This window comes from Podarcis raffonei, chromosome 2 (genome assembly GCF_027172205.1).
Source record: "Podarcis raffonei isolate rPodRaf1 chromosome 2, rPodRaf1.pri, whole genome shotgun sequence".
In the NCBI taxonomy this organism is placed as follows: domain Eukaryota; kingdom Metazoa; phylum Chordata; class Lepidosauria; order Squamata; family Lacertidae; genus Podarcis; species Podarcis raffonei.
In genome coordinates, this window is record NC_070603.1 from 105,793,278 (window position 1) to 105,818,065 (window position 24,788).

Genomic DNA, 24,788 nt, shown 5'->3' on the forward strand with positions numbered 1-24,788 from the left:
ACTAGGTCCAGTCGTGGCCGACTCTGGGGTTGTGGCGCTCATCTTGCTTTATTGGCCGAGGGAGCTAGCAGACAGCTTCTGGGTCATGTGGCCAGCATGACTAAGCCGCTTCTGGCGAACCACAGCAGCGCACGGAAACACCATTTACCTTCCCGCCGGAGCAGTATCTATTTGCACTTTGACATGCTTTCGGACTGCTAGGTTGGCAGGAGCAGGGACCGAGCAACGGGAGCTCACCCCTTTGCGGGGATTCGAACAGCCGACCTTCTGATCAGCAAGTCCTAGGCTCTGTGGTTCAACCCACTGTGCCACAAGCGGCCATACGCCATTTTCCCGCCTACGTCTGCGAAATTCTGGACGTATGGCAGCCGTCCTCCGTCCCCTCAGAGGGATTTAACAGTTCTGCCCTTTCCCCAGGGAGCCGGGAATTGTAGCTCTGTGAGGGGAACAGGGGTGTCTTCTAGCGACACACAGCTCCCTTAAGAAACTACAGGGTTATTTGGGAGACAGATTAAATTCATATGATACAGCTCTAAATGTACGACACAGATGGGGCCTAAATGTGTCTGACCTGTTTTTTAACCTCGAAGCACTGGTCCCTTCCTCTCACAAGCAAGAAGGCAGGCTACAGCTACGCAGTGGCATGAGGAAAGCTTTCTGCACAACCTCAGAGAAGCATGCTGTTCCCTTTCTTCCTTTCCATCCTTCCAGGGCTGAGTCTGAGCACAGGAAATAGGTTCCCCTCGCTGCAGGAGCAGGGTAATAACTATTTCACTTACAGCTAGGAGTTAAAGCACAAAGGCAGAAGGGTTATTTTCCTGTGCAGAGGATATTAGAATTGAAGAGGAGGAGAGTGGAGTGCTTTTGAATGGTATAACACAGACTCCTTATCCCAGCAATGCTTACAAGTTTCCAAGGGCAGCATAGTGTATGTGGGGGAAGCATTTGTGGAATTGCAAGCTTTGGGGGGAAGCAATTGTGAAATTGCATGCATTTGTGGAATCTGGGCTCCATGGAAGGCATTGTATGGAGACCAGGCACCAGGGAACAGTGTGGAGAGCTGCACAGGAGGGCTTGTGGGGAATTTAGAGAGGTGTCGTGGGAGACCGTAAATTACAATGTGACCTTACTGCAGCAGCACTTGGTACAGGTAGCACATTGCAACAAACGTGAAGTGCATTCATTGAGAGGGAGAGATGGTGTTTGACATCAGCAGCAAATTTCAAAACATTGTAGTTGTGGTGGGGCCGAGCGAAAAGGTTGAATTTCCCTGAATAGACTGCTTTCAAACTGAGGAATGCCCATACTGATTGGCACTGAGCACCCACTCTAGCATTTACAATCTAGGCAGAATGTACAAGGCAGGAATAGTCTGCAGGAGAAAAGCTGGGTGCATTTTTGGTGAGCAATGTGCCCTTGCTGAGAATCCGAAATGAAATCAGCCAGAAGCAATTCTTTAAGGATCAAACGCAGTTGGAATTTTAAAAAAACTGACTTTGAGACGCATACCCTTGATCTCTTATCGTCCTCTCAAGGCTCATGAAAAATTGACTAGGTGAAGAATCATCACAGTACAGGGAAGCTAACCAGTGTCACGCAGCTAGGAAGTGAGGCTTTTCCTCCTCTGAAAATGTATTAAGCCCCTCTGTCTTCTGTCCCTGGGTTTGGCTACATAAATTAACTTCTGCTGACATTGCGAAGCAATAATTGCAAATATGTTTGTTAAAAGCTTGCAGCCACATCAAGGACAACTAGACCGCACGTCTGCATAATTTGCAGCCACAGCTCTGATATGGCAGGAAACGTCAAGGTAAATCTCATGCATCTTAAATCGAATGCAGAATGGCACAGGGCAAACTAGTGCCAACATTGTTCTAGATAACCTGCACGGCGCCACAGAGCAGCCATACTGGCCTGCAGTGCAGAGCCTAGGGCATGCTGCAGGGAAGATGGATCAGATCATAGAACTGTAGAGTTGGAAGGAGCCCCAAGGAGGGTCATCTAGTCCAACCCCCTGCTGTGCAGGAATCTCAACTAGATCTCACATGACAGATGGCGATTCAACCTCTGCTTTTAAAAACCCAAGGAAGGGAGAGTCCACCACCTCTCGTGGGAGCCTGTTCCACCGTCAAACAGCTCTTACAGTCAGAAAGTTCTTTGTGACTTTGTCAGAATCTCCCTTCTTGTAATTGAATCCATTGGTTTGGGTCCTAGCCTCTGGAGCAGGAGAAAACAAGCTTGTTCCATCTTCCAGGCGACAGCTCTTTAATTTGAAGATGTCTACCGTATCTCTTCCGAGTCTTCTCTTTACCAGACTAAACATACCACATTCCCTCAACCATTCCTCATAAGGTTTGCACTCTCACACTGGTTTCCAGATGCACACAGCAGAGCTGCCAGTGTAAAATTATTCTGCAGATCTGCATCTGCACAACTACAGAGTTCTGGTTATGAAAAGCTGCAACCCTTAAGATAGCATGTAACATGGGCCATAGTTAGAAATATATGTCTGTAGTGACTGGGCTTTGGTAACAGCCCAAAGCTTTCTAAAGAATGGAATAGGAATGTAATTGACCAAATATCTGCTCCCAAGAATAGCATCAACTCAGTAGTGTACCATGCGATTTGCATGTCCAGGGCCCCAACTTAAATTTGCCAACTCTCCAGCTACAGAATTGCAGGCAACTAAAGTTTGGAAAGGCCCCTTCACCAAAGACCTCGAAATGTTGTCGGTCATAGTGGCCAGTGCTTGGCTACTTGGATCAGTGATCTGATTTCATGTAAGCAGACCCGCATATAATTATTATATCACATACAAAAACTATTGGCTTTGTTTGCATGTAATGGTAAACCATGGTTAAAGACTTACTGGGATTAAGACTGCCCGATCCTAATAAATCATAGTTTATTGTTTGGTGGAACAGTGCATAAATGAAGGGTTCATATAAAGGATGTTATTGGGCGGAGGGGAACCTCCTATTTAATACTACTGCTCATTTTGATACCTGCCCCGCCACCAGAAGAGAGAAATAACAATGCTCCATTCTAAAAGATATTTCAGCTTTTGCAGTCACTAGGTTTTGCTCTGGAAGGGTAGAATGTGTTGTTAAGAAGCAGCAATTACCAGTAGTTGATAACAGAAATGAAAAATTGTACTTGGCTTGATGTTCAAGGTATTTCTCCCTTCTGGGTGAGACCTGAGATTTACTGCACCTCGGCAATCCATTGAAAAGCAAAGCTGAGATCTCACTAGGTGGAAGCACATTCAGAAAACACACTCCCCATGTGAAAATGATGTCGAAGAGCCCCACTGTGCTGCCGCAGCAGTTGCCTTAGCGGGAGACTGTTGGCATTTTGACAGCAGACTCTTCCAATTTTTCCTCAAAAAACTGATTGCCACCATTGACTATAATGAGCAAGCCAACTCCTCCTTGAATGCGGCTTGCTTGTGACAGGGCAGTGTCCAGCACAGAAAATAAATACCCGGCCCTTAGTGGGGGGAAACACTGCCTATTTGTTGTGCTTTTCCATTCTTCCCAACCCCCCTTTTCCCTCCACATTATTTTGCTGTAGTCCTATATCTAGATTCCACCCCCCCCCCCGTATTTTATGCACCTGCTCTAAAGGAGCTGGCAGGTGCCTTCCCACACTCTAAAGGAGTGACTCTATAATTATGAAGTGCCAAATAGGGATCTTCTCCCACTGTACATTTTTAAAGCAAACAACTGTTCTCACCATACTTCAACCTAACGTTCTGACATTTGTACAACTCGGGTTTGATGTCACGTAAGAAAGCAACAATACTATTGCAAAGATCAGTCACCCCTCCCCATTTATTTATTTATTGTATGAACCACAGCCCGTACGTGGTCACAGACTGTGGCTCCTCTTTACATCTCATGATTCATTTGTTGGAGTGGGGCCTATTTTATGCGGACCCTCGCCCAATTTCAAAAAGCCTTCTGTAAGGGATTAGTTCTGACCTCTGGCGAGAGCTGTTCGGCAGCCCACTGGGCAGAGGGAGGGAAAGGGGCACTATAAAGAGGTAGAAAAGAGTGGCAAGGAGAGAGGGCAAAAGAGGGTGACATTGCCCAGTCTTGGCTCTGGCCCTGCCCACTGCCGATGTTGCAGAACTACAACTCTAGCAAGCAGGGCCAATGGCCAGGAATGGTGCAAGTTGTAGTTCAGAAACATTCAGAGGACCAAAGGTTCCCTGCTCCTGCCTCAACCCACAGCAGAAAAAAAGGTTGCTCATCTGTATTTTGGAATGTCTCAGGGCAGCTTGAGGCTAAAGATCAGAGCAAGAGAATGAGACAGACGCCAAGTGGCAAAACGTCAAGCCAAGTCTTTTAACCCAAATGAAATAAAGCAGCCTGAAAGAGGTTTAGACTCAAGAGGTTTACTATTCTCCAAGGCAAAGTTCTTCTATAATGGGGAAAAGCCACCATGAATTCCCTACTTACACGCCTTTGGCAGATAGCACAGTCCAGAAGAAGAACCACACTCAGAAAGGCTCTGGTGTACCAGTGGGACATCATGGGAAAATATGGATGTGAGGCGTTTGGCAATTGTTTCTGCTGCTCCCTTCCAGTGAGACTACCTCTGGGAAAATACAAGCACAATCTATTACCACTGAGATGATCCCATTCTGCCGGGATGAATCTGCGACTTCCAGCTTGATCTAAAAGGGGCAGTGGGTTGTTCATGTGATGCCAACTGGTTCTACCCTCTGGGAACTCCCCGCAATTTCTGACACATTTCACACACAACTCACCAGCTCTTTTATTGCCTTCAACTGTGGCCATGTTACAGCTTCCAGAATATGACACCTATGGCTAGACTACACCGATACACAAGAGACGAGACAGTCATGTGAAATCCGCCTTCAGACTCCCGGCAGGAAGAAGCTGGGCACCCAAATGTTACTTCCAACAGGTCCCCCCCTTCCTTTTTCTTTTGCCACGTGGGATGAATGAGGAAGACGTAGCAAGTCTTTTGTTGATAACTGTGCTGGCGGTTGGCATGGAGGAAGGATGCAACAGGGCCAGTTTGTGTGACTGTCTGCCTGGCTCTGTGGATACCAGGGAAGGGCTGTGGCTTTGCATGCAGAATATCCCAGGTTTAGTCTCTGGTTAGGGCTAGGGAAAACCCTGGTCTGAAGCTTTGAGGTGCTGCTGCCAATAGGTGCCAATCCTCGTCTGCAATAGACCAACAGTCTGATGGTGTATATTCTTGTATTGCAGTAAGTCTAGGTAAAGGACCAGTCTAATGCCAAGTTTTTAAGAAGCTCGGAAATAAGGAACTATAATGAGCTGCCGTTGACCCGTTAAGGAAAAAAAAAGTCCTTCTAGAGGCGCTCGCCAGCTTCGTGATCTATTCAGCGTTTGCCACGCGCCCACACACTTTTGAGGGGCACTTCTCTGCTCCTCCCGCCAGGGTGCTGATGAGCCAGAGGATTCTGGGCCTATTCTAAGGGAGAGTGTGGGAGAGAACTGACTGCCTAGCAGCTGATCATATGCTCCTCATGCATTTCTGGGAAGCAACAAGGAGCAGAATTGTAGCTGGTAGACTGAGGGCTTTCTTCTCCTTCCCTCCTGACAACCTTCAACGTAACAGCGGCAAGGAAATGATCTCTTGCGAGTGGCTGGGCAGGTGTGTGCCTGTATCTTGGGCAGTGCTGCAACTTTCGTTAGTGCCTGACAGAAGTAAGCTCCGCCAAGTCCAGTGGGACTTGCACCCAGCTCAGCTCCCCTAGTACACAAATAGCACCCTTGGGCAGCCCTTTCACTGCCTGCTCCATAAAGGCCAAGCCCAAGCCTTGGCACCTTCCATTTGGCATACCGTCTCCCCCACTCACCTCTGTTCCCCCAGAGGCACAGTATGAAAGGGCTGGGTCCAACTCTGCTGTTGATGTATGCCTAGGTCCTCTTTCCAGACCATGTTACTTAGAGGATACTGGCTGCAAGGAGGGCGGGGCCAGAGCTCGGTACCAGAGCACCTGCTCTGCATGCAGAAAATGCCCAGTTCTAATCCTGATGTATCTCCCAGTATGGCTGGGAATATCCCCTGGACTGCCAGTCAGACAATACTGAGCTAGATGGAACCCAGTGGTGTGGGCTTGGTATAATGCAGCTATTGATGTCTGGCCTCTTTTTAAATGAGACATCCGGGGTCGCTTGGGGCATGTCTACACCTACAGTCCCTGTTCCTCGGATTGGAGCGGTCCATTTCCCCCTCCCCTTTCCCCCCCAAAAGCTGTTGCCGTTTGGTACAGTAGTGAACCTTCAAATCCAGAACTGCAGCTGCACTTAGCATCTGATGCTGGGAGTCAGTGGCCATCAGCGATGGCAGAGGCAAGGAAATCAGCGTCTGCAGTACTGAAGCCTAAAAAAAAAAAAAAGTAGGTTGTTGGGAAACTGGTCCCAATATGGAAGTGGTGTGTGGGCGCAGAGCCTAACATAAACCTTTGCAGAAAGGTATGTTTGCCAGGCTCCAGCCATTGTACTGGGAGATCTACAACTGCACATAAACCCACCCCCAAACCATAGCATGTTCTGGAGATGGCAGGGGCCTGGGATGATGCAACAGAAGCTTGACAACCATATGTCAGGAGTGCTCTGATGGTGTTTCCTGCTTGGCAGGGGGTTGGACTCGATGGCCCTTGTGGTCTCTTCCAACTCTATGATTCTATGAACAGTGTGTCGCTTGCCTAATCTAAGGGGTTCTGGAGAGGAAAGCACAGCAAAACAGTGGGGCCGAGAGCTACGCGAGGCTCACCCCTTCCCCAAAACTGCATTTCCCCCGCAGCCACAAAATGCTTTCTTAGACCTCTTCCTCCACTTCCATCAGCGGGCAGAGAACTTGTTCTAGCCTTCCCGGACTTAGCCAGCAATAAAGAGAAATATGTGTTAGCTGATTAGGCCCATGGGGAAGCTCACTTGCTCACTGCCATGTGGGCTCAACGACCCTATATGCAGGGGACCTCACCCAAGTGGATGTCTTTAGCACAACTCTTGGCACCGATATAAACATTAAATAGGAGGAGTAGTAGTGATCATCATATTGGGTCTCAGTGTGGTGAATTGGCCGGTGCTGTGAGTGGGAAGGCTCGAGCCTTCGTCTTTTACCTCAGACAGTCGGTTGGTTTCAGCGCTGGCAACGGGAAGGCCTTGCACTCTGGGCGCAGGGCCTTTTGTGAGGGATCAGTATTGCACCCTACCCAGAAACCCTTGGGGTTTCAGCAAGGCGCTGATGGCTGACCCTCGCTGCTTTGTTAAGACATCGGCTCACCCCCACTTCTCTCATTCGGTGGCTTCGGGCGGAGGGGTTAGCACTGGTGTTGTAGTTTCTGGCGGCCTCTGTGCCTCCCTCCCCTTTCAGTGTTTGGCACTCGCCGCTCACCAGCTTGGGCGAGGTGGAAGATTCACCCACCCCCAAACTCTGCTGAACCTCCATTTTGAGGGCTCGGCCCCCTACGCCTCACTCCTTAGCGGCCTCAGTCAGACAGCGCTCGGCTCCGTCACTATTCCGCAGCCGGCCCTTGCAGCTTTTGCGGGGCGGCTCCACCCAGGAGTTGTGGATGACGGTGCCACCAGGCGCGGGGTCCACCTGTAGGGCCGACACCACTCGCTTCTTCAGCTTGCTGCGCAGCACGTTCCGCAGCTTCTGGCGGGTGAAGGCGTAGAGGAGCGGGTGGAAGATGGTAGTGCCGTAGGCCATGGCCAGGAAGCAGACGCGCAGCTTGCCCATCAGGGGGCTGGGTCCCAGGCACAGGATCAGCAGGTTGGCGACAGACAGCGGCGCCCAGCACAACAGGAAGGTGGAGATGATGAGCAGGGACATGCGGAAAACCCGCCGCTGGCGCTTCCTCCGGTCACGGTGGCGCTTCACCGCTCGCCGCAGGGCGATGATCACAGAGACCGAGGCTTGCACCCCCATGGGCGGTGGCGTCGGCAGCGCCGGCACGGGCTGAGAGAGCCGCTTGGCTTCCGCTCCGCCGGCCGCCACGCTACCGCTTGGCTCTGCCGATTTCCGCCGCTTCCTCTTCTTGGTCTTGTGGCGCTGGCTGCGCTTGAAGGTGCTGCCGATGCTGATGTTGAGGGCCTGCAGGATCTTGGCGTAGGTCACCAGCATGACGGCCACGGCGGCGAAGAACGTGGGGATCTGGATCGCCAGGTGGTAGGAGGTGCCAAGTTCAGCGTGGAACTCCTCGGGCCCGACGCAGAGCACGGTGCGGTTCTGCCACGTGCTGGCGTGGCCCAGCTCGCCCTCAAGGAAGGGTATGAAGAAGACTGCCAGGGACAGCACCCAGACGCCAGCCAGGAGAAGGATGGCGCGGCCAGGGGTCAGCACACGCTGCGCCGGCCGCACCGAGATGTCGTAGCGGTCCAGGCTGATCACCAGCACGTTGGTGGCCGTGGCTACGCTGCTGAAGGTGATGCACGCCTCGTGGAAGCAGCAGAGCAGTGTGGCGGCCCGGTCGGGGGGCACCAGGACCACCACCATGGTAAGCGGGGCGCACACCACGCATATGAGCACGTCCAGCACGTGCAAGTTCATGGTCACCATGTTGCTGACAGAGTCCACCAGGCCAGCCTGCAGGCAATACAGCACCAAGACGGTCAAGTTGCTGCTGACGCCCAGTACGATTTCCAACATGAGGAAGCCCGTCAGTGAGACCTGGAAGCCCAGCGGGTAGGGCAGTGTCCAGCTGGGGTCAGGGGTCACCCCGTCCGTCGTCTCCAGGATAGTGTCGAACATGGGAGTCTCCATGGCTGAGAGGGCATGGAGGTGTGGGCATAGTCCGTGGAATGAATGGGCTTGGGGTTGCAGGCAGCTCTCTCACCTGTGGGGAGAGAGGGGTACCATCAAGTATCATCAAAGCAGCAAGATGAACCTTTGCATCGACAGCAGCAGCCTGGGACAGTGTTTACACCTGGGGCTAACTAGAACCCTGAGGCGTCTTCCTCACGTCACAAAGTTTGCATCCCACCCATCACCTAGGCCAGCCTTCCCACAGCCTAGTGGGCTGGGGAAGGCTGCGGTTCACTGAGGAGGATGAGAATTGTAGTCCCAATAATATCTGGAGGGCACCCAGTTTCGGAAGGCTGGCCTAGGTGATGGGAAGGTGGAATGAAATAGGCATCCTAGCTTAACCCCAATAGGCAGAATGGGTTTTGTTTTGCTCCCCCCCCCCAAAAGCAACAACAGGGACATCTTACCACAAGGTGAAAGATCTCTGCACCACCATGAAGTGAAACAGATATGCAATCTGTGCATTAACTTCACTGAAAATTTCATGCCTTTCCTTTGCCATGCAGCAATCGCTGGCATCCCCCCCCCTCTTAATGGATGAGGTTTCCCTGTCACTCAAGCTCACTATCCAAGTAAGGAACAGTTAAGAGAGCATTGATAAGAGATGCAGAGCCATTGTGTATTCCCCTCACCCCTGAAGTTTTCAAAAGCGCTTATCTGTGCATGTATTCTAACACGTCCTCCGTGATCAGGAGAGCAAAGATTTCCAGGAATTGAAATTCTGTACGCACCTACCCACCATAATAAACCCCGAAGGGGTACTTGGAAGCAGGCATGAAAGACAGAAAAGACAGTCGCCTGCAGGAAAACGAGTGGATTTGTGGATTCAGAGACATTGAACGGTGCAGGGAGGAAACTGTCCGCTATGGGATTCTAGCAGTGACTGAACTTAACATGGGCATTCTCCAAGCCCCCTCCCTTCCAAGCCCCCACAAATCAGGAAAGCATTAGCACAGGTGGAAAAGACTTCAGACTCTGCTTCCCCAAGAGCTAAATAACTAATCTGCCTCCTAGCCAAACTACACATTTTTGGGTATGTAACCCCCAACTGCTGTTCCTTCCAAGGCAGAGGAATGGGCAATTTTCAGTAGTAAAGTGAAGGAGGAAGGCTGTGTTTAACCCTTCCCCACCTGCTGGTTTTCCTTTGTAAATCGCCCCCCTTGACTTGCTCCAACTCTGGAAGCCAGATGTGTTTGCCTCTGCAAACAGAAGTCAAGAATATCTTATGATGGAGAAAAGCTGCTCACAGCAGAAAAATTGGTGAGAGAAGGGTTAAGCACCCTCTGCCTGCCACTTATTTGCTGAAAACCACCTCCCTCCCTCTGAAGCTGCTTTTTCCTAGAAGGGTTAATATACATACGTTTGCCGCTACTGTGAGCTTAGCCCCTAGAAAACACAAGGAAAAATAAAAGAAAGAGAAACTGCTGGATAAACTACCTATACGATGTTACCCGGGGGGGAAAGATCCACTTCCAGAATGAAATACACAAAATCTGGACACAAACGGATTCATATTTTATTGTAACATATTGTGTGACTATCGACCGGTGCCGTTCCAGAAGGGGGAGGAAAACGAAAAGCACAACACAAGGCAAAAATTAGCACAAACTGAGGGAGATGCCAACCAACACCAGCTCCTTCTGGCAGTTTAGAATGTGCCAGAGCCAAATTATCCCAATCAAAATTCAGCAATTAAGAAAGAAGACTGCGGGGTTTTAATGCCATGTGAGCCTCCATGTAGGTTTTGGACAAAAAGGTAGGGTGAAGAAATACATGCAGAGGATAAACAAATACATATAAGATTTCTCCAAGAAGTCGTAACAGGCTAGAGAAGTTTGTATGTAAGAGCGTACCTTTTCTTTGTTTGATATGCCTCAGTCACGCATCTCTAAAATCAACTAGATATGACATTTTGATAGCAAAAAGTTCGTGGAGTTGAATGGCACCTCAGGTAAGTTGTACTTGGAAATTAATGGGCCTAACTTCATTAATTTCAGTGGGTCTACTCTACCAACTGTCATTTTTTATTTTGTGATATTATTAATTAATTAAATTTATATACCGCCCTATACTCGGGGGTCTCAGGGCGGTTCTTGGAATAAAATCAAGATATAAAACCACAAAATACATAATAAAAATAGAAACAACAATCCAATAGCGCCCCGCCCCTGCCAAAACCACATTTTAAAAGGGCATAGGATGTAAATCAGATCAACCAAAGGCCTGGCTGAGACCCTATCTGCCTGCAGACTGTCTCGCCAGAGTGGTGCATGCTCTGGTTATCTCCCGCTTGGACTACTGCAATGCGCTCTACGTGGGGCTACCTTTGAAGGTGACCCGGAAACTACAACTAATCCAGAATGCGGCAGCTAGACTGGTGACTGGGAGCAGCCACCGAGACCATATAACACCGGTCTTGAAAGACCTACATTGGCTCCCAGTATGTTTACGAGCACAATTCTTTAAAGCCCTAAACGGCCTCGGTCCAGTATACCTGAAGGAGCGTCTCCACCCCCATCATTCTGCCCGGACGCTGAGGTCCAGCGCTGAGGGCCTTCTGGCGGTTCCCTCATTGCGAGAAGCAAAGCTACAGGGAACCAGGCAGAGGGCCTTCTCGGTAGTGGCGCCTGCCCTGTGGAATGCCCTTCCAGCAGATGTCAAAGAGATAAACAACTACCTGACATTCAGAAGACATCTTAAGGCAGCCCTGTTCAGGGAAGTTTTTAATGTGTGATATTTTACTGTATTTTTGGTTTTTATGGAAGCCGCCCAGAGTGGCTGGGGAGGCCCAGTCAGATGGGCGGGGTATAAATAATAAATTATTATTATTATAATTCAAAGTGTTGGTGCTGACCTTTAAAGCCCTAAACGGCCTCGGTCCAGTATATCTGAAGGAGCGTCTCCTCCCCCATCGTTCAGCCTGGACACTGAGGTCCAGCTCCGAGGCCTTCTGGCGGTTCCCTCACTGCGAGAGGCCAAGTTACAGGGAACCAGGCAGAGGGCCTTTTCGGTAGTGGCGCCCGCCCTGTGGAACACCCTCCCATCAGATGTCAAAGCGATAAACAACTACCTGACATTCAGAAGACATCTGAAGGCAGCCCTGTTCAGGGAAGTTTTTAACATGTGACATTTTAGTGTATTTTTCATCTTTGTTGGAAGCCGCCCAGAGTGGCTGGGGAAACCCAGCCAGATGGGCGGGGTACAAATAATAATTATTATTATTATTATTATTATTATTATTATTATTATTATTATTATTATGGTTAAAAAGGAATGTTTTTGCTTGGCGCCTAAAGGTGTATAATGAAGGCGGTATTGCAGTCCTGAGCTGCTTCATGCCTGCTTCCAAGTACCCCTTCAGGGTTTCTTTTACTATTTCTATTGCACCTGTGGCACTTATTTTAGGCCCTTAATAATCTTTGTGGATTGTGGAATATTCCTGTGGTGTTTTTTTTGTTTTTGTTTTTATGTTGCTTAATCTAGCCTTAATTTAACCTACTGTTTGAAATGCAGACAGGTGGGGGGTGCAATGTGAGTAGAAATACGCCTGTGAAAGCATATAATGAACGCACTTGCACTTTATTTTTTTTTTTTTTTATAATATTTTTTATTACGTTTCTTTCCAAATTTTATACATTACAAACAAATAAGGAGTTTACAAGAAACCATTTTTTTTTTTTTTTTTAACAAAAATCCCAACTTGGACTTCCCCACCCCTTCCGATTCTGCGTTCTTTATATTAACAATGTCAGCAATTTGTTACCTTATGTCATACCTTATTGTAACTTTTACATGTTATGTATCTATATTCAATGTATTATGTCACAATTTTTATACCTTTAAAATAAACGTAACATGTTCAATTTCATATTATCTCCTTTTCTCTTTTATCACTTAGTTTACTATTTACTTAATCATAATTGCTAAAGCGTATCATTTCCAAATCATGCACCATCTTAAGATTCATACAGTTTGTAATACTTTTGCAAGTAGTCTTTAAACTTTTTCCAGTCCACCTCAATTGTTTCTACATCCAAATCTCGGATTCTGCCGGTCAGTTCAGCTATCTCCATGTAGTCCATCAACTGCATCTGCCATTCCTCCAGCGTGGGTAAATCTTGTGTCTTCCAGTTCTTTGCGATGAGTATTCTTGCTGCTGTACTAGCATACATAAACAAAGTTCTGTCCTTCTTTAACACTTTCTGGTCTACCATGCCCAACAGGAAGGCCTCTGGTTTCTTGGGAAAGGTATACCTAAATACCTTTTTCAACTCATTGTAAATCATTTCCCAGAAAGCCTTAACCTTTGGGCATGTCCACCAGAGGTGAAAGAAAGTCCCCTCTGCTTCCTTACACTTCCAACATTTATTGTCAGACAGGTGATGTATCTTAGCTAACTTGACTGGGGTCATGTACCACCGGTATATCATTTTCATAATGTTTTCCTTCAAGGCCGTACTGGCCGTGAATTTCATTCCGGTGTTCCATAACCTTTCCCAGTCTTCAAACATAATGTTGTGTCCAACATCCTGTGCCCATTTAATCATAGCAGATTTAACTGTCTCATCCTGTAAATTCCACATAAGCAGCAAGTTATACATTCTAGATAACAGCTTTGTCTTTGGTTCTAACAATTCTGTCTCTAGTTTCGACTTTTCCACCTGGAAACCAACTTTTTTGTCCATTTTGAAAACCTCTTGAATTTGAGCATAATGTAACCAATCTCGCACCTTATTTTTTAGTTTGTCCTGGCTCTGCAACTTCCAATTGTCTCCAATTTTTTCAGTCAATTCCCAATATTTCGGCCAATGAACGCACTTGCACTTTAGGCTGCGTATAATGGTTGCATAATCGGTGGTGAACCACCCTGCAATTGATGTGTGTGGAAAGGTCTTGAAATATTGTAAATAATAAATAACAGCAGCTCTGTGATCCCATGTCTGAGCTGAAGCATGGTTTCCTTGGATGAATCTCGGCTGGAACAGACTGGTTATCCAAGAGCAGAGAAGACTTCACCTGAGGAAACCTTGGCATTGCACACATTTGCTGCAATGGTAGCAGCAGCAGCAGCAGCAGCAGCTCCCCCTCCTCAAAGTCTAATCTGGAATCTGTTAATCACATTTTAATTCACAACAGCTAAACGCACGGTATTTCTCGTCTGTAAAGAATGTAACCGATTGCATCCGTATGGTATAGTTGCTTACCAACAAAATGTGTACAAAAAAACACACACGACTGCTTGCTTCACCAATTTTCAGCCTTTGGGGAAACTTTTTGGACTAAGGTTTTAAAACGTTAGAGGAATGAGCCTCTTTCCCAAAATTAAGTCCTCTGGTTTGATCAATAAACAAACTGAAGTCCTCTTACGCTCGAAAGGAGAAATGCAGCGCTGCCTGCTTTAGAACGTAATGCTGGGAAAGTTGTCCCTCTCTCTTGACAATGCTTGGACTCAGGATCACAAAAAACCCAACTGATAGGCAGGGGATTAAGGGCAGACAAAATGGAGTGCGTCTTCTCACAGCACATAATCAATTCAGGGAATTCACTCCACAAGATGTGGCAGCCACTAGGTTAGACTTAAGACGGCTTTAAAAAGTGATAAGGCCATACTAATTGAGGATGTGCCTATCCATGGCTATTTGCTGTGGTGGCCCTTTTGAAGCCCTCATGTGCTGTGATAGGAATTTCAGAGGCAGTATATCAGTATTTATAACAGTTGCTGGATGTGTGTGTGTGTGTGTAATTATGCCTTAATTTGAAGGTCTTCTGTTCATCAACATAAAAAAAGAGAGAACTGTCTTAAGCTTATTACGTGTTTTTGAAGGATTGTGTTATTTTATCGATTTTATGTAAACCACCCTGTGGCTTTTACAAAGGGTGGTTTATAAATCATCTAAATAATAATAATACGAATAGATCGGATAAATATCGCAAAAAGATTTGCATATTAAATCATATATACATGATTAAAAAGGAGGCTGATGTAACTTGCACCCAGTGCTTTCCAGCTTGTACATCATCGGCCTGTTGGCCTTTCCTCACAAACAGCTCCAGGAAAATGCCTCATATGTTTCATGGCATAGTTACACCATCATCTTCCTAAGATGAACTACAGAGAAACTTCCATGTTCTGTAATACTGGCGCCCTACGGGTCATAAACAAAAGGGCTTTTTAAGAAGGGAAGACTTGTGAGTCTGGAACAGATCCTTGATTTAAGGTGAAAGGGGAGTCAATAGCCTCGTGTCAGGGCTGAACTGCAGCTATCAGCTATATACCCTGAGAGCCCATTTTTCACTGGAAAGTACTCTTCCTTTGCAACTTGCCTCCGACTGTTTTACTCCCAACAGTTATGGAACCCCATTAGGGAAAAAGCAGGTGGGTGGGTGGACAGATTCAGAGATAAATAGGTTACGTACTCTCCTCCCGTCTCACAAAGTGCCCCTTTAGGCTGCTTTAGGGTTGAGAAAAGGCCTTCAGGCTAATGTCATATACTGTACAAGGTGAAATCTGAATCCCAGTCTAGTCATGGTTCATGGTTCCCAAACCAATCTGCCAATCTGGTTTTTATAATACGCTGTCAGTGAACGGATGGAAGGGGACAACCCCCCCCCCTTTAAATTGCCACACCAACATGAAAACAGGTTAGACTATTCCAGTTCTGATGGGTTTTAAGAGTAAAGATGGATACAACATTCGAATTATGATGGTGATTGGTTCAACACCCTGAAAACACACCTTCGTTTTAGCATCGTAGAATGCGTTCAGAAAAACAAACTGATTTTGTAAGTTTCTGGCATTTCCAGGGAAACTTATTCATGGTGGCTTTAACTGGCTAGTGCCTGCAACATCATCAACCTATTCCCCCAGAAATCATTCTTACAGCATTTATGCAGCTGATTTTGAAATATTTGTGAGGGGATGCTTTGTTTTGGTAAAGTGAGGTGTGAATGTTTGTTTGTTAACTATTTTTAAAAGATGAAACATGCCTTTCTTTCTGAAACATGAAAGGCGATACTGGGAGCTGACCCAGCATATGAGTTGCAAATATTATGTACAATATAAGGAAACTGAAGCCACAGTGAATAAAACCACAGTGACTTTCTAAAGAATGTTACACCTGTCTTTTCATTCTAAGTTTCTTTCAGCTAGGAAAAGAAAACGTCATCTTTTCTACATAATAGAATGTTAAGAACACCAGGAGACTGCAAGTCACAAAGAACAAGCTGTATGTTACCTTCCCTACAGAGAGAATGAGAGTCTGAAAATGTTCAGTTATATATACCTGGGACTAATTATAAATGGGCTGGGAAACTTCAGAGGAGCCATCAGTGCATCAGAGGAGAAAGCTCTCAATGTTCTACACATTGAAGAAGCTACTAATTAGGCACCACCACCACCACTACCCCCCTCTAAAATTAATGCTGGAGCTTATCCAAATCCTTATACTTCAGGGGAGTGGAATCTGAAAACCAAACATGCCAAGCGACCAGGTTAGCTGAGACAAAATCCCCACAGATTAGCCTGCTGTCAGAAGTTCAGCAATCAGCATTCCCTGTATGTCAAAAATGGGGGCAGGAAAGCAGAACTGGGGTATTTTCCTCATTGTTAATGTGACCCACCCGGAACTTGATGATCAAACTGTTAGGATTCTTCCTCCGTGTTTGCAGTCATGGGATTGTTGTCTATCACATGATGGTGTATGTTTTCATTCCACAGTGTGGGAAGTGACAGAGACAGGATGTTTGTGTTACTGTGTTCCGTGAAGTGGGACTATTGTTCTTTGTTCTTTCTCTCTTTGGAGTCTGATGAGAAAGAGGAAGAAGCTAAAGCAGAATGCTCCGAGTGTATTACAGTCATATCTCTGGTTGCGAATGTGATCTGTGCGGGAGGCACGTTCGCAGCCCGCAGCATTCGCAGTCTGAAGTGCCGTGTCTGCGCACGTGCGTGACGCGATTCGGCGCTTCTGTGCATGATGTCATTTTGTGCTTCTGCGCAAGTGCCGAAACCCGGAAGTAACCCGTTCCAGTACTTGCGGGTTCGGCACAGTCCACAACCCGAAAACGCGCAACCCACAGTGTTCGTAACCTGAGGTATGACTGTATATGTAAATAAATGTAGATTAGCCAAAATGCTGTGCTACTGAGTTCTGTTACGCAAATTGCAAATACTCTACAGGATCCCTCAGTGTGCTGGTGCTTCTTGGTATCAGTCGCTGTGAAGTTCGGGCTGAAGAAAGCTTTTGAAGCTTCCGACCGACCGAACAGGAGGGAGAGAACATGCCAGTCGGGCATGTGTCTCTGCCAGGGTCCTACACGAGAGTAGGACAATCCTAACACAAACTGCTTGCCAATCCTCACATGATAAAGTTGTTCCGGGTGCTATCTTTCTTTGAGCTTCCACTGCGGTATCTGTGCTAGGGCCTCGTAACTTGAGATACTGCAGCTTTGGAACAGCTTCCATAAAAGTTTTCCACTGAGCCCTCACTCTCTAGCTACATTTAGATAAAAGCCAATCTATTTGTGCAACCTCTTAATATCTAAGGCGGTTACTATTCTCCTGCTGTCGTTTGCTCCAGTTCAGGCATTCTGTTTTGGTAATTGTTTTTATGGTTCAATTGTTCATTGCCTTCTATATATAAACAGAATAAGCCAATTTAAACATCCTCTTCCATTTTATGTTGCGATTCCTTCTTTTAACAGCCCATGGAAGTGTTCCTGGTACCATCATTTATCACTTATATACAGCATTTTGCCGCCTCGATTTGTAAAGTGGTTCGCTATATGTGTATTATCATTCTTTGTTCCCAATTTACAGAGGGGGAACTGGGACGGAAAGTGGTTTCCCAAAGGTCACAAATATGCCTGTGGCAGGGAAGGGACCTCAAATTCCAGTCCGACTCTGCTCATTAGCACACACTGGCTGGCTGGCAGTCCCCAAGGAAGGCAAAAAAGTTGTAGAATCCAATAAAAAGGTCTTTCTGGGCATCTTGATATCAGATTCTCGGCAGATGGCCCCGAAAAGTCATTTTGAAACTCTGCCTCTGAATGGTGGTAAGGCTTTTGTTTTTCAGGAATGGATGGATGGATCGATTTATATCCTACATACACATACACAAACACAAACACCTACACTAGCCAATCTAAGAAAATCTGTGAAAAGCAAGTCAGCATACACAGCTTTAAAACTAATCATAAATCAAAATGTTTTCAGGCAGCGCTTAAAAGCGCAGAGAAATTCCCCCTGAGGAGGAAATTCCTGAGAAGAAGAAGAAGAAGAAGAAGAAGAGGAGGAGGAGGAGTTTGGATTTGATATCCCACCTTTCACTCCCTTTAAGGAGTTTCAAAGCGGCTAACATTCTCCTTTCCCTTCCTCCCCCAAAACAAACAGTCTGTGAGGTGAGTAAGGCTGAGAGACTTCAGAGAAGTGTGACTGGCCCAAGGTCACCCAGCAGCTGCATGTGGAGGAGCGGAGACGCGAACCCGGTTCCCCAGATTACAAGACTACCGCTCTTAACCACTACACCACGCTGGCTCTCTGAGAGAGTTGCTGCTGCGGAAAAGGCTTCTCTCTGGTATTCACCAAGTGAGTATGATTTGAAGCAGGTGTGGGAAACCTTTGCTGAACTACAACTCCCATGAGCCCCAGCAAGCATGGCCAATGGCCAGATTTAGTTGTAGCGGGATTTGTAAACCACAACCTTAAGGCAATTTACACATGAGATAATTCAAAACAGTTAAAAAAACAACAACACAGGCAAAATACCCAAATACATTTAAAACAAGATTAAATTCCTACGGCCGAGTCAGACCATCCAGCTCAGTATTGGCAGCAGCTCTCCAGGGTTTCAGGCACAGGTGTTTGTAGAAGATTGTGGAATTGTAAAGTTGGAAGGGACCACAAGGATCAGCTAGTCCAACCCCTTGCAATGCAGGAATCTTTTGCCCAACCTGGGGATCAAACCCACAACCCTAAGATTAAGGAGTCTCATGCTCTACCAACTGAATGATCCTGGGGCCAGTGTTTCCCCAGCCTTCCTGGGCTTTTATGTTTTATTCTTATTGTTGTTTCCATTTTGTATATTGTAAGGTAAAGGACCCCTAGATGGTTAAGTCCAGTCAAACTTGACTATAGGGTGCGGCGCTCATCTTACTTTTCAGTCTGAGGGAGCCGGTGTTTGTCTACAGACAGCTTTCCAGGTCATGTGGCCTGCATAACTAAACAGCTTCTGGCACAATGGGACACCGTGACGAGTGCCAGAGCGCACGGAAATGCTGTTTACCTTCCCATCTCAGGGGTACCTATTTATCTATTTGCACTGGTGTGCTTTCAAACTGCTAGGTTGGCAGGAGCTGGGACAGAGCAACGGGAGCTCACCCCATCGCAGGGATTCAAACCACCAACCTTCCAATCAGCAAGCCCAAGAGGCTCAGTGGTTTAGACCACAGCACCACCCGCTACCTATATTGTAAGATGCTCTGAGCACTATTAGTTTGTGTGTGTGGAAAGACACTGAAGAAATTACAGCTTAATGTAACCTAATCTTCCTACAGGCCATCTTGCAGCGGCACGAACTCTCTCCTCACAGTTTAGGGTCCTCAAAGAAGGTTTGTGCATGTATATTCAGAATGACCTTCGACCCAGCGGGCTGCATGCTCACTCAGCTCAGTTCTACTAGCAGACTGGATTGCTCCAGCTCTTTAAAGCCATGTGGACATGGAACCTCCCCCAGTCTGGGGGCCGCATTCTGTTCTTTGCAACCTTCCAAGGGCCACATGGCAGTGGAGGGTGGGGCCAGAGGCAAAAGCAGAACAACAAATGTAAAATTGGAGCTCAACAATAAGCCATAGGTCTCTGGTTGGCCACTTTGAGAACAAGATGCTGAACTAGAGGGGCCAATGGTCTGATCCAGCAGGCTGTTCTTAACATTCTTAGGAACCAAGTCTAGTGAGGGTTGTGCGGTCTGGGGAGAGTTCCAAGGGCCAGAGAGGCTTGCATTTGGCTCCTGGGACTGAGGCTGCCTTGCCTTAAGGGAGGAATAAGGCTGGGAGGTTTTACAGAGGCTCAGCATCAAGTTCCATATCAGGGAGGAAATAAAAGGGGTCGGTGTGTCTCATGATCCCTGCAGAAATCCAGTGAAGGTTCAACATGGCACAGGTATCACGAGAGTTGACACGTTGGCCAAGTGTGAACTGCTCTCACTTGTGCCAGCTTTGAGACCCAAATGTAGCTGGTGGCAACCTGATTTGCTGCAGTGGAAAGGAAGATGTCGGACACAACATATACAGTGGTACCTCGGGTTACATACTTAATTCGTTCCGGAGGTCCGTTCTTAACCTGAAGCACCACTTTAGCTAATGGGGCCTCCTGCTGCTGCCGTGCCACCGGAGCATGATTTCTGTTCTCATCCTGAAGCAAAGTTCTTAACCCGAGGTACTATTTCTGGGTTAGCAGAGACTGTAACCTCAAGTGTCTGTAACCTGAAGCGTCTGTAACCTGAGGTACCACTGTACTAAATATTGTGCTGTTTTACGTGTCTTTATAGCTGCAATGGTTTTATTTGTTTTTATAATTTTATATTCCGTTGCTGTATCTTGCCCAGAGACCTTGTGATGAAGGGCAGGTGAGACATCTAATAAATAAACAAGGGGGGACGACACTTTCCATCTGTAACGTTCTCTTAAACCAAAGCATTCAAGACTCCTGGCGTGTGTGTGTCCTGTCTCCCCCCCCCCCCCCGCCATGTAGATAATTAAAAACAAAACTAGTGCTAATCAAAACACAATCCACTCATATATACATTTAATCTCCACTGGGAGCCAAGCAACTCCCAGTGACTCAAGAAGCAAAACAAGCCAGCAATCAAATCTCGAAAACGCTCAAATCACGAGGCCGCCAATTAAAATGACAACTTCTGAATTATCGGGGGGGGGGGGAGGGAGAGAACGAATCAAAGCTACTGTCAGTTTTGTGTGCTGCAATAAAACAGCACAGAACCGCTACGGTAGAAAACGGCTCTGCTATAGTGAAATATGTGGAACTTAAGGCAAGCTCACACCTAGTAATAACTGAGCATGTATAAATGCGGGAGAGTGGGAAGGAGCGAGAAAGCCAGGCACAAATCATGTCCTCGAATCTCTGATTATGCTGTCTGATTGCATAAAGCTACCAGAATTCCCCACTGCCCCTTCACTTGCAGGATAGAAACAAAATTCAGGACTGGGGTGTTGTTAAATGGAAGAAACAGTGAGAGGGGAAAGGGTTAACCCCACCTCTCTCCACAACACATATTGGCACAAACAGCCCAGCCTTAAACAAAAGAATAATACAGTGGTACCTCGGGTTAAGTACTTAATTCGTTCTGGAGGTCTGTTCTTAACCTGAAACTGTTCTTAACCTGAAGCACCACTTTAGCTAATGCGGCCTCTTGCTGCTGCCACACCGCCGGAGTACGATTTCTGTTCTCATCCTGAAGCAAATTTCTTAACCTGAAGCACTATTTCTGGGTTAGCAGACTCTGTAACCTGAAGCGTATGTAACACGAGGTACCATTGTAATAATAATTCAGCAGACCTGACATCTCCAGACCTCACCATTAGTTTGGTCCTGACTGAGCCAGGTATCCCCCCCCCCCACAACCCATGGCAATTTGCCCAAAGCACGAAAGAAACTTCCTCAAATAGATGGATTGGGAGAATAATTATTTTTAATGTGCAATCCTGGGAGAAAGAAGCAGGCAATGGATACAGCATTATCCAACAGCAGGTGCCTGTAACTGAGTCAGAGATGGAAAAGGAACCTTAAAAAAACCCACAAAAACAAACCACCCATCAGGTCAGGTCCCTGGGGATGGCTGTCTTCCAGGCATCGTGCTGACATATTCCAGAGCAAAAAAAGAATTTACCCCTTAAATTCCGGGAACACTTGTCTTCTTTCTCCTGCCAATAAAATGCCTTTGACATTGACCCAGAGGGGGAATATGATTTCCTTGTCATGTAGAACAGGAGAAGGGTGACTAAGCATGCACAGCAGAGCACAAATACACCCCAGCGTGCTAACATTTGGAAATGCCACTTGTACAACCACCGGGACCATATAACACCAGTCCTTAAGGATCTACATCGGCTCCCAGTACATTTCGGAGCACGACTCAAAGTGTTGGTGCTGACAATTAAAGCCCTAAACAGCCTCGGCCCTGTATAACCTGTATAATCCACCCCCATCATTCAGCCCGGACACTGAGGTCCAACTCCAAGGGCCTTCTGGTGGTTCCCTCATTGCGAGAAGTGAAATTACAGGGAACCAGGCAGAGGGCCTTCTCAGTGGTGGTGCCCACCCTGTGGAACACCCTCCCATCAGATGTCAAGGAAATACAGTGGTATCTCAGGTTACAGACGCTTCAGGTTACATATGCTTCGGGTTACAGAAATATTACCTCGGGTTAAGAACTTTGCTTCAGGATGAGAACAGAAATCGTGCTCCAGCGGCGCGGCGGCAGCAGGAGGCCCCATTAGCTAAAGTGGTGCTTCAGGTTAAGAACAGTTTCAGGTTAAGAATGGACCACCGGAATGAATTAAGTACTTAACCCAAGGTACCACTGTAAACAACTATCTGACTTTTAGAAGACATCTGAAGGCAGCCCTGTATGGGGAAGTTGTTAATGTTTGATATTTTATTATGTTTTTATATCTGTTGGAAGCCACCCAGAGTACCTGGGGTAACCCAGTCTGATGGGTGGGGTACATAGCTGTCAACTTACAGATTTGAAAATAAGGGATCAGCAGCCAAAATAAGAGATTTTCAGGGCACAGGTATGTTCAACTTCTGAGCCCCTCCAAGCCAAATGCAGAAAGCCCGGCCAGCAGCCAAACGAAGCCTCAAGCGGTGGTTCCCACAGCACAGCAACCCGGCAAAGGGGATGCAGCAAGGAAAACCACCGTCACCTCTCCGCTGGGAAGCGCTGAGCAAAGGCGAGTCCCCAGGCAACGCGACCGATTTGATCGGCACAAGGCATGCAAGCTCCACACCCCAGTCGTTCTTAGACTCCTTATTGGGTGAGCAACGCAGCCAGGCAACACAGTTGGAGCCTCCCTCTCCCTGGCCGGCAGGGAGGGAGGGAGAGGAGCTGCTTCCTTTGAAACCCGGGAAATTTAAGGGACATCATCAATAAGGGACAGCAGCGGGACACGGCGCTGGATAAGGGAGTTTCCCGCCAAATAAGAGACGGTTGACAGCTATGGTGGGGTACAAATATTATTGTTATAATTTGCCCCAGGGTTTCCCCCCACCGGAACAGATGTGGGGGGGGACCCAAAGCCTCTCTGCCTCTCCACCAGCTCACTACCACAGCAAACATTCTCCAGCCACAGGATTTGTTAAAGAGCAGATTTTGAGAATGGTGCATATTGTAACTCGCTCTACGTGGGGCTGCCCTTGAGACTGACCCAGAAACTCCAGCGGGTGCAGAATGCCGCGGCGAGACTCCTTATGGGGTCTTCGCTGCGAGACCACATTCATCCGGTGCTATATCAGCTGCACTGGCTCCCGGTGGAGTACAGGATCAGGTTTAAGGTGCTGGTTTTAACCTTTAAAGCCCTATACGGCCTAGGACCCTCGTACCTACAGGACCGCCTCTCCTGGTATGCCCCACAAAGAAACCTACGGTCTGCAAATAAAAACATCCTGAAGGTCCCAGGCCTCAGAGAGGTTAGGCTGGCCTCAACTAGAGCCAGGGCCTTCTCGGCTGCGGCTCCAATCTGGTGGAACGCTCTGTCAGAAGAGACTAGGGCCCTGCGGGACTTGACATCTTTCCGCAGGGCCTGCAAGACAGAGTTGTTCCACCAGGCCTTTGGTCAGGGCGCAGCCTGACTCCCTCCTCTGGCAACCTGCACAGAGTTTTGCTTAATGGTTGCCATTAACTTGATTTTAATTAATTTTTATAATGAAATATTTTTAGAATGTTGGTTTATTTGATTGTTTGATTATTTGATTGTTGTTAGCCGCCCTGAGCCCGGCTTCGGCTGGGGAGGGCGGGATATAAATAAAAATTTTTATTATTATTATTATTATTATTATTATTATTATATGAGTTTCCTACTCAAATTCAGAATCTTGTCAATGTACTTGAGCAAAGTTCATGAGAATTTCTGCATAGTTTTGTTATTCCTAAGAAAGTTTTAGATAGGGGATTTCGGGGCCTTGAAGAATTTCTGGTCCTTTTTATGTAGTTGTGGGGAGCTTGTGGAGTTCCAGCTGTCATTGGACTGCAACTTCCGTCTTTCCTGACTGCTAGTCATGCTGGCTGGGAAGCCAGGAGTTGAGTCCAATGACATTCAGAGGACCACGTTGCCCACTCAATGCTTACGGAATTACAGGCCCAGATGTAGCTGTGTACATTCAAATCACATTTGAAGCACATTCCTTCACTCAAATATTTCTGGGCACTGGGGTTTACCACTCACCGATTTAAAATTCCCAGTAACCCTTAACAAACTACAGTTCCCATAATTCTTTGAGGGGTAAATGTGCGTTGAATGTGCTTTTAAATGTATAGTGTGTGTGCATGCAGAACTTCTCTCTACGGTGTGTAGGAATGAACTCCTCAGATATACAGAGTAGAACATGCTGATTAATGGAAACACTTCAAACTGATTAACAGTGCAATCCTAAACTTGGCAAAAGCAGTCTAGTAGGCTCATGAATTGTACTCAAGAGCTTGGCTTGATTCAGTCCTGGAAGAATTCTGCCTCAGCTGTTCCTTTTCCTATTTCTTCCCAGCCTGCCAATTTGTAAAATGGACGTTGGTTCCCCCCTCCCACTCCTATGGCAAAAGAATTAACCCTGAAGAGGCTGCTCTGAACAGCCCCGCTAATCAATACTGTACAGTGGTACCTCAGGTTACATACGCTTTAGGTTACATACGCTTCAGGTTACATACCCCACTAACCCAGAAATAGTGCTTCAGGTTAAGAACTTT

General features: G+C 47.0%; 1 protein-coding gene across 3 annotated transcripts in view; it reads right to left on the minus strand.

Annotated features, from left to right (window-relative positions):
- Positions 1–6,075: 6,075 nt before the first annotated feature.
- Positions 6,076–24,788, minus strand: part of LOC128408545 (G-protein coupled receptor 22-like) — a 43,168-nt gene continuing 24,455 nt past the window's right edge. For all 3 annotated transcript variants that reach the window (XM_053378436.1, XM_053378435.1, XM_053378434.1), the window contains exons 2-3: positions 6,696–8,845; positions 6,076–6,591 (exon numbers count right to left, since the gene is read on the minus strand). In XM_053378436.1, coding sequence (XP_053234411.1) covers positions 7,480–8,772 — 1,293 coding nt within the window. In that variant the 5' untranslated portion in view covers positions 8,773–8,845 and the 3' untranslated portion in view covers positions 6,076–6,591; positions 6,696–7,479. The remainder of the gene's footprint in view (positions 6,592–6,695; positions 8,846–24,788) is intronic.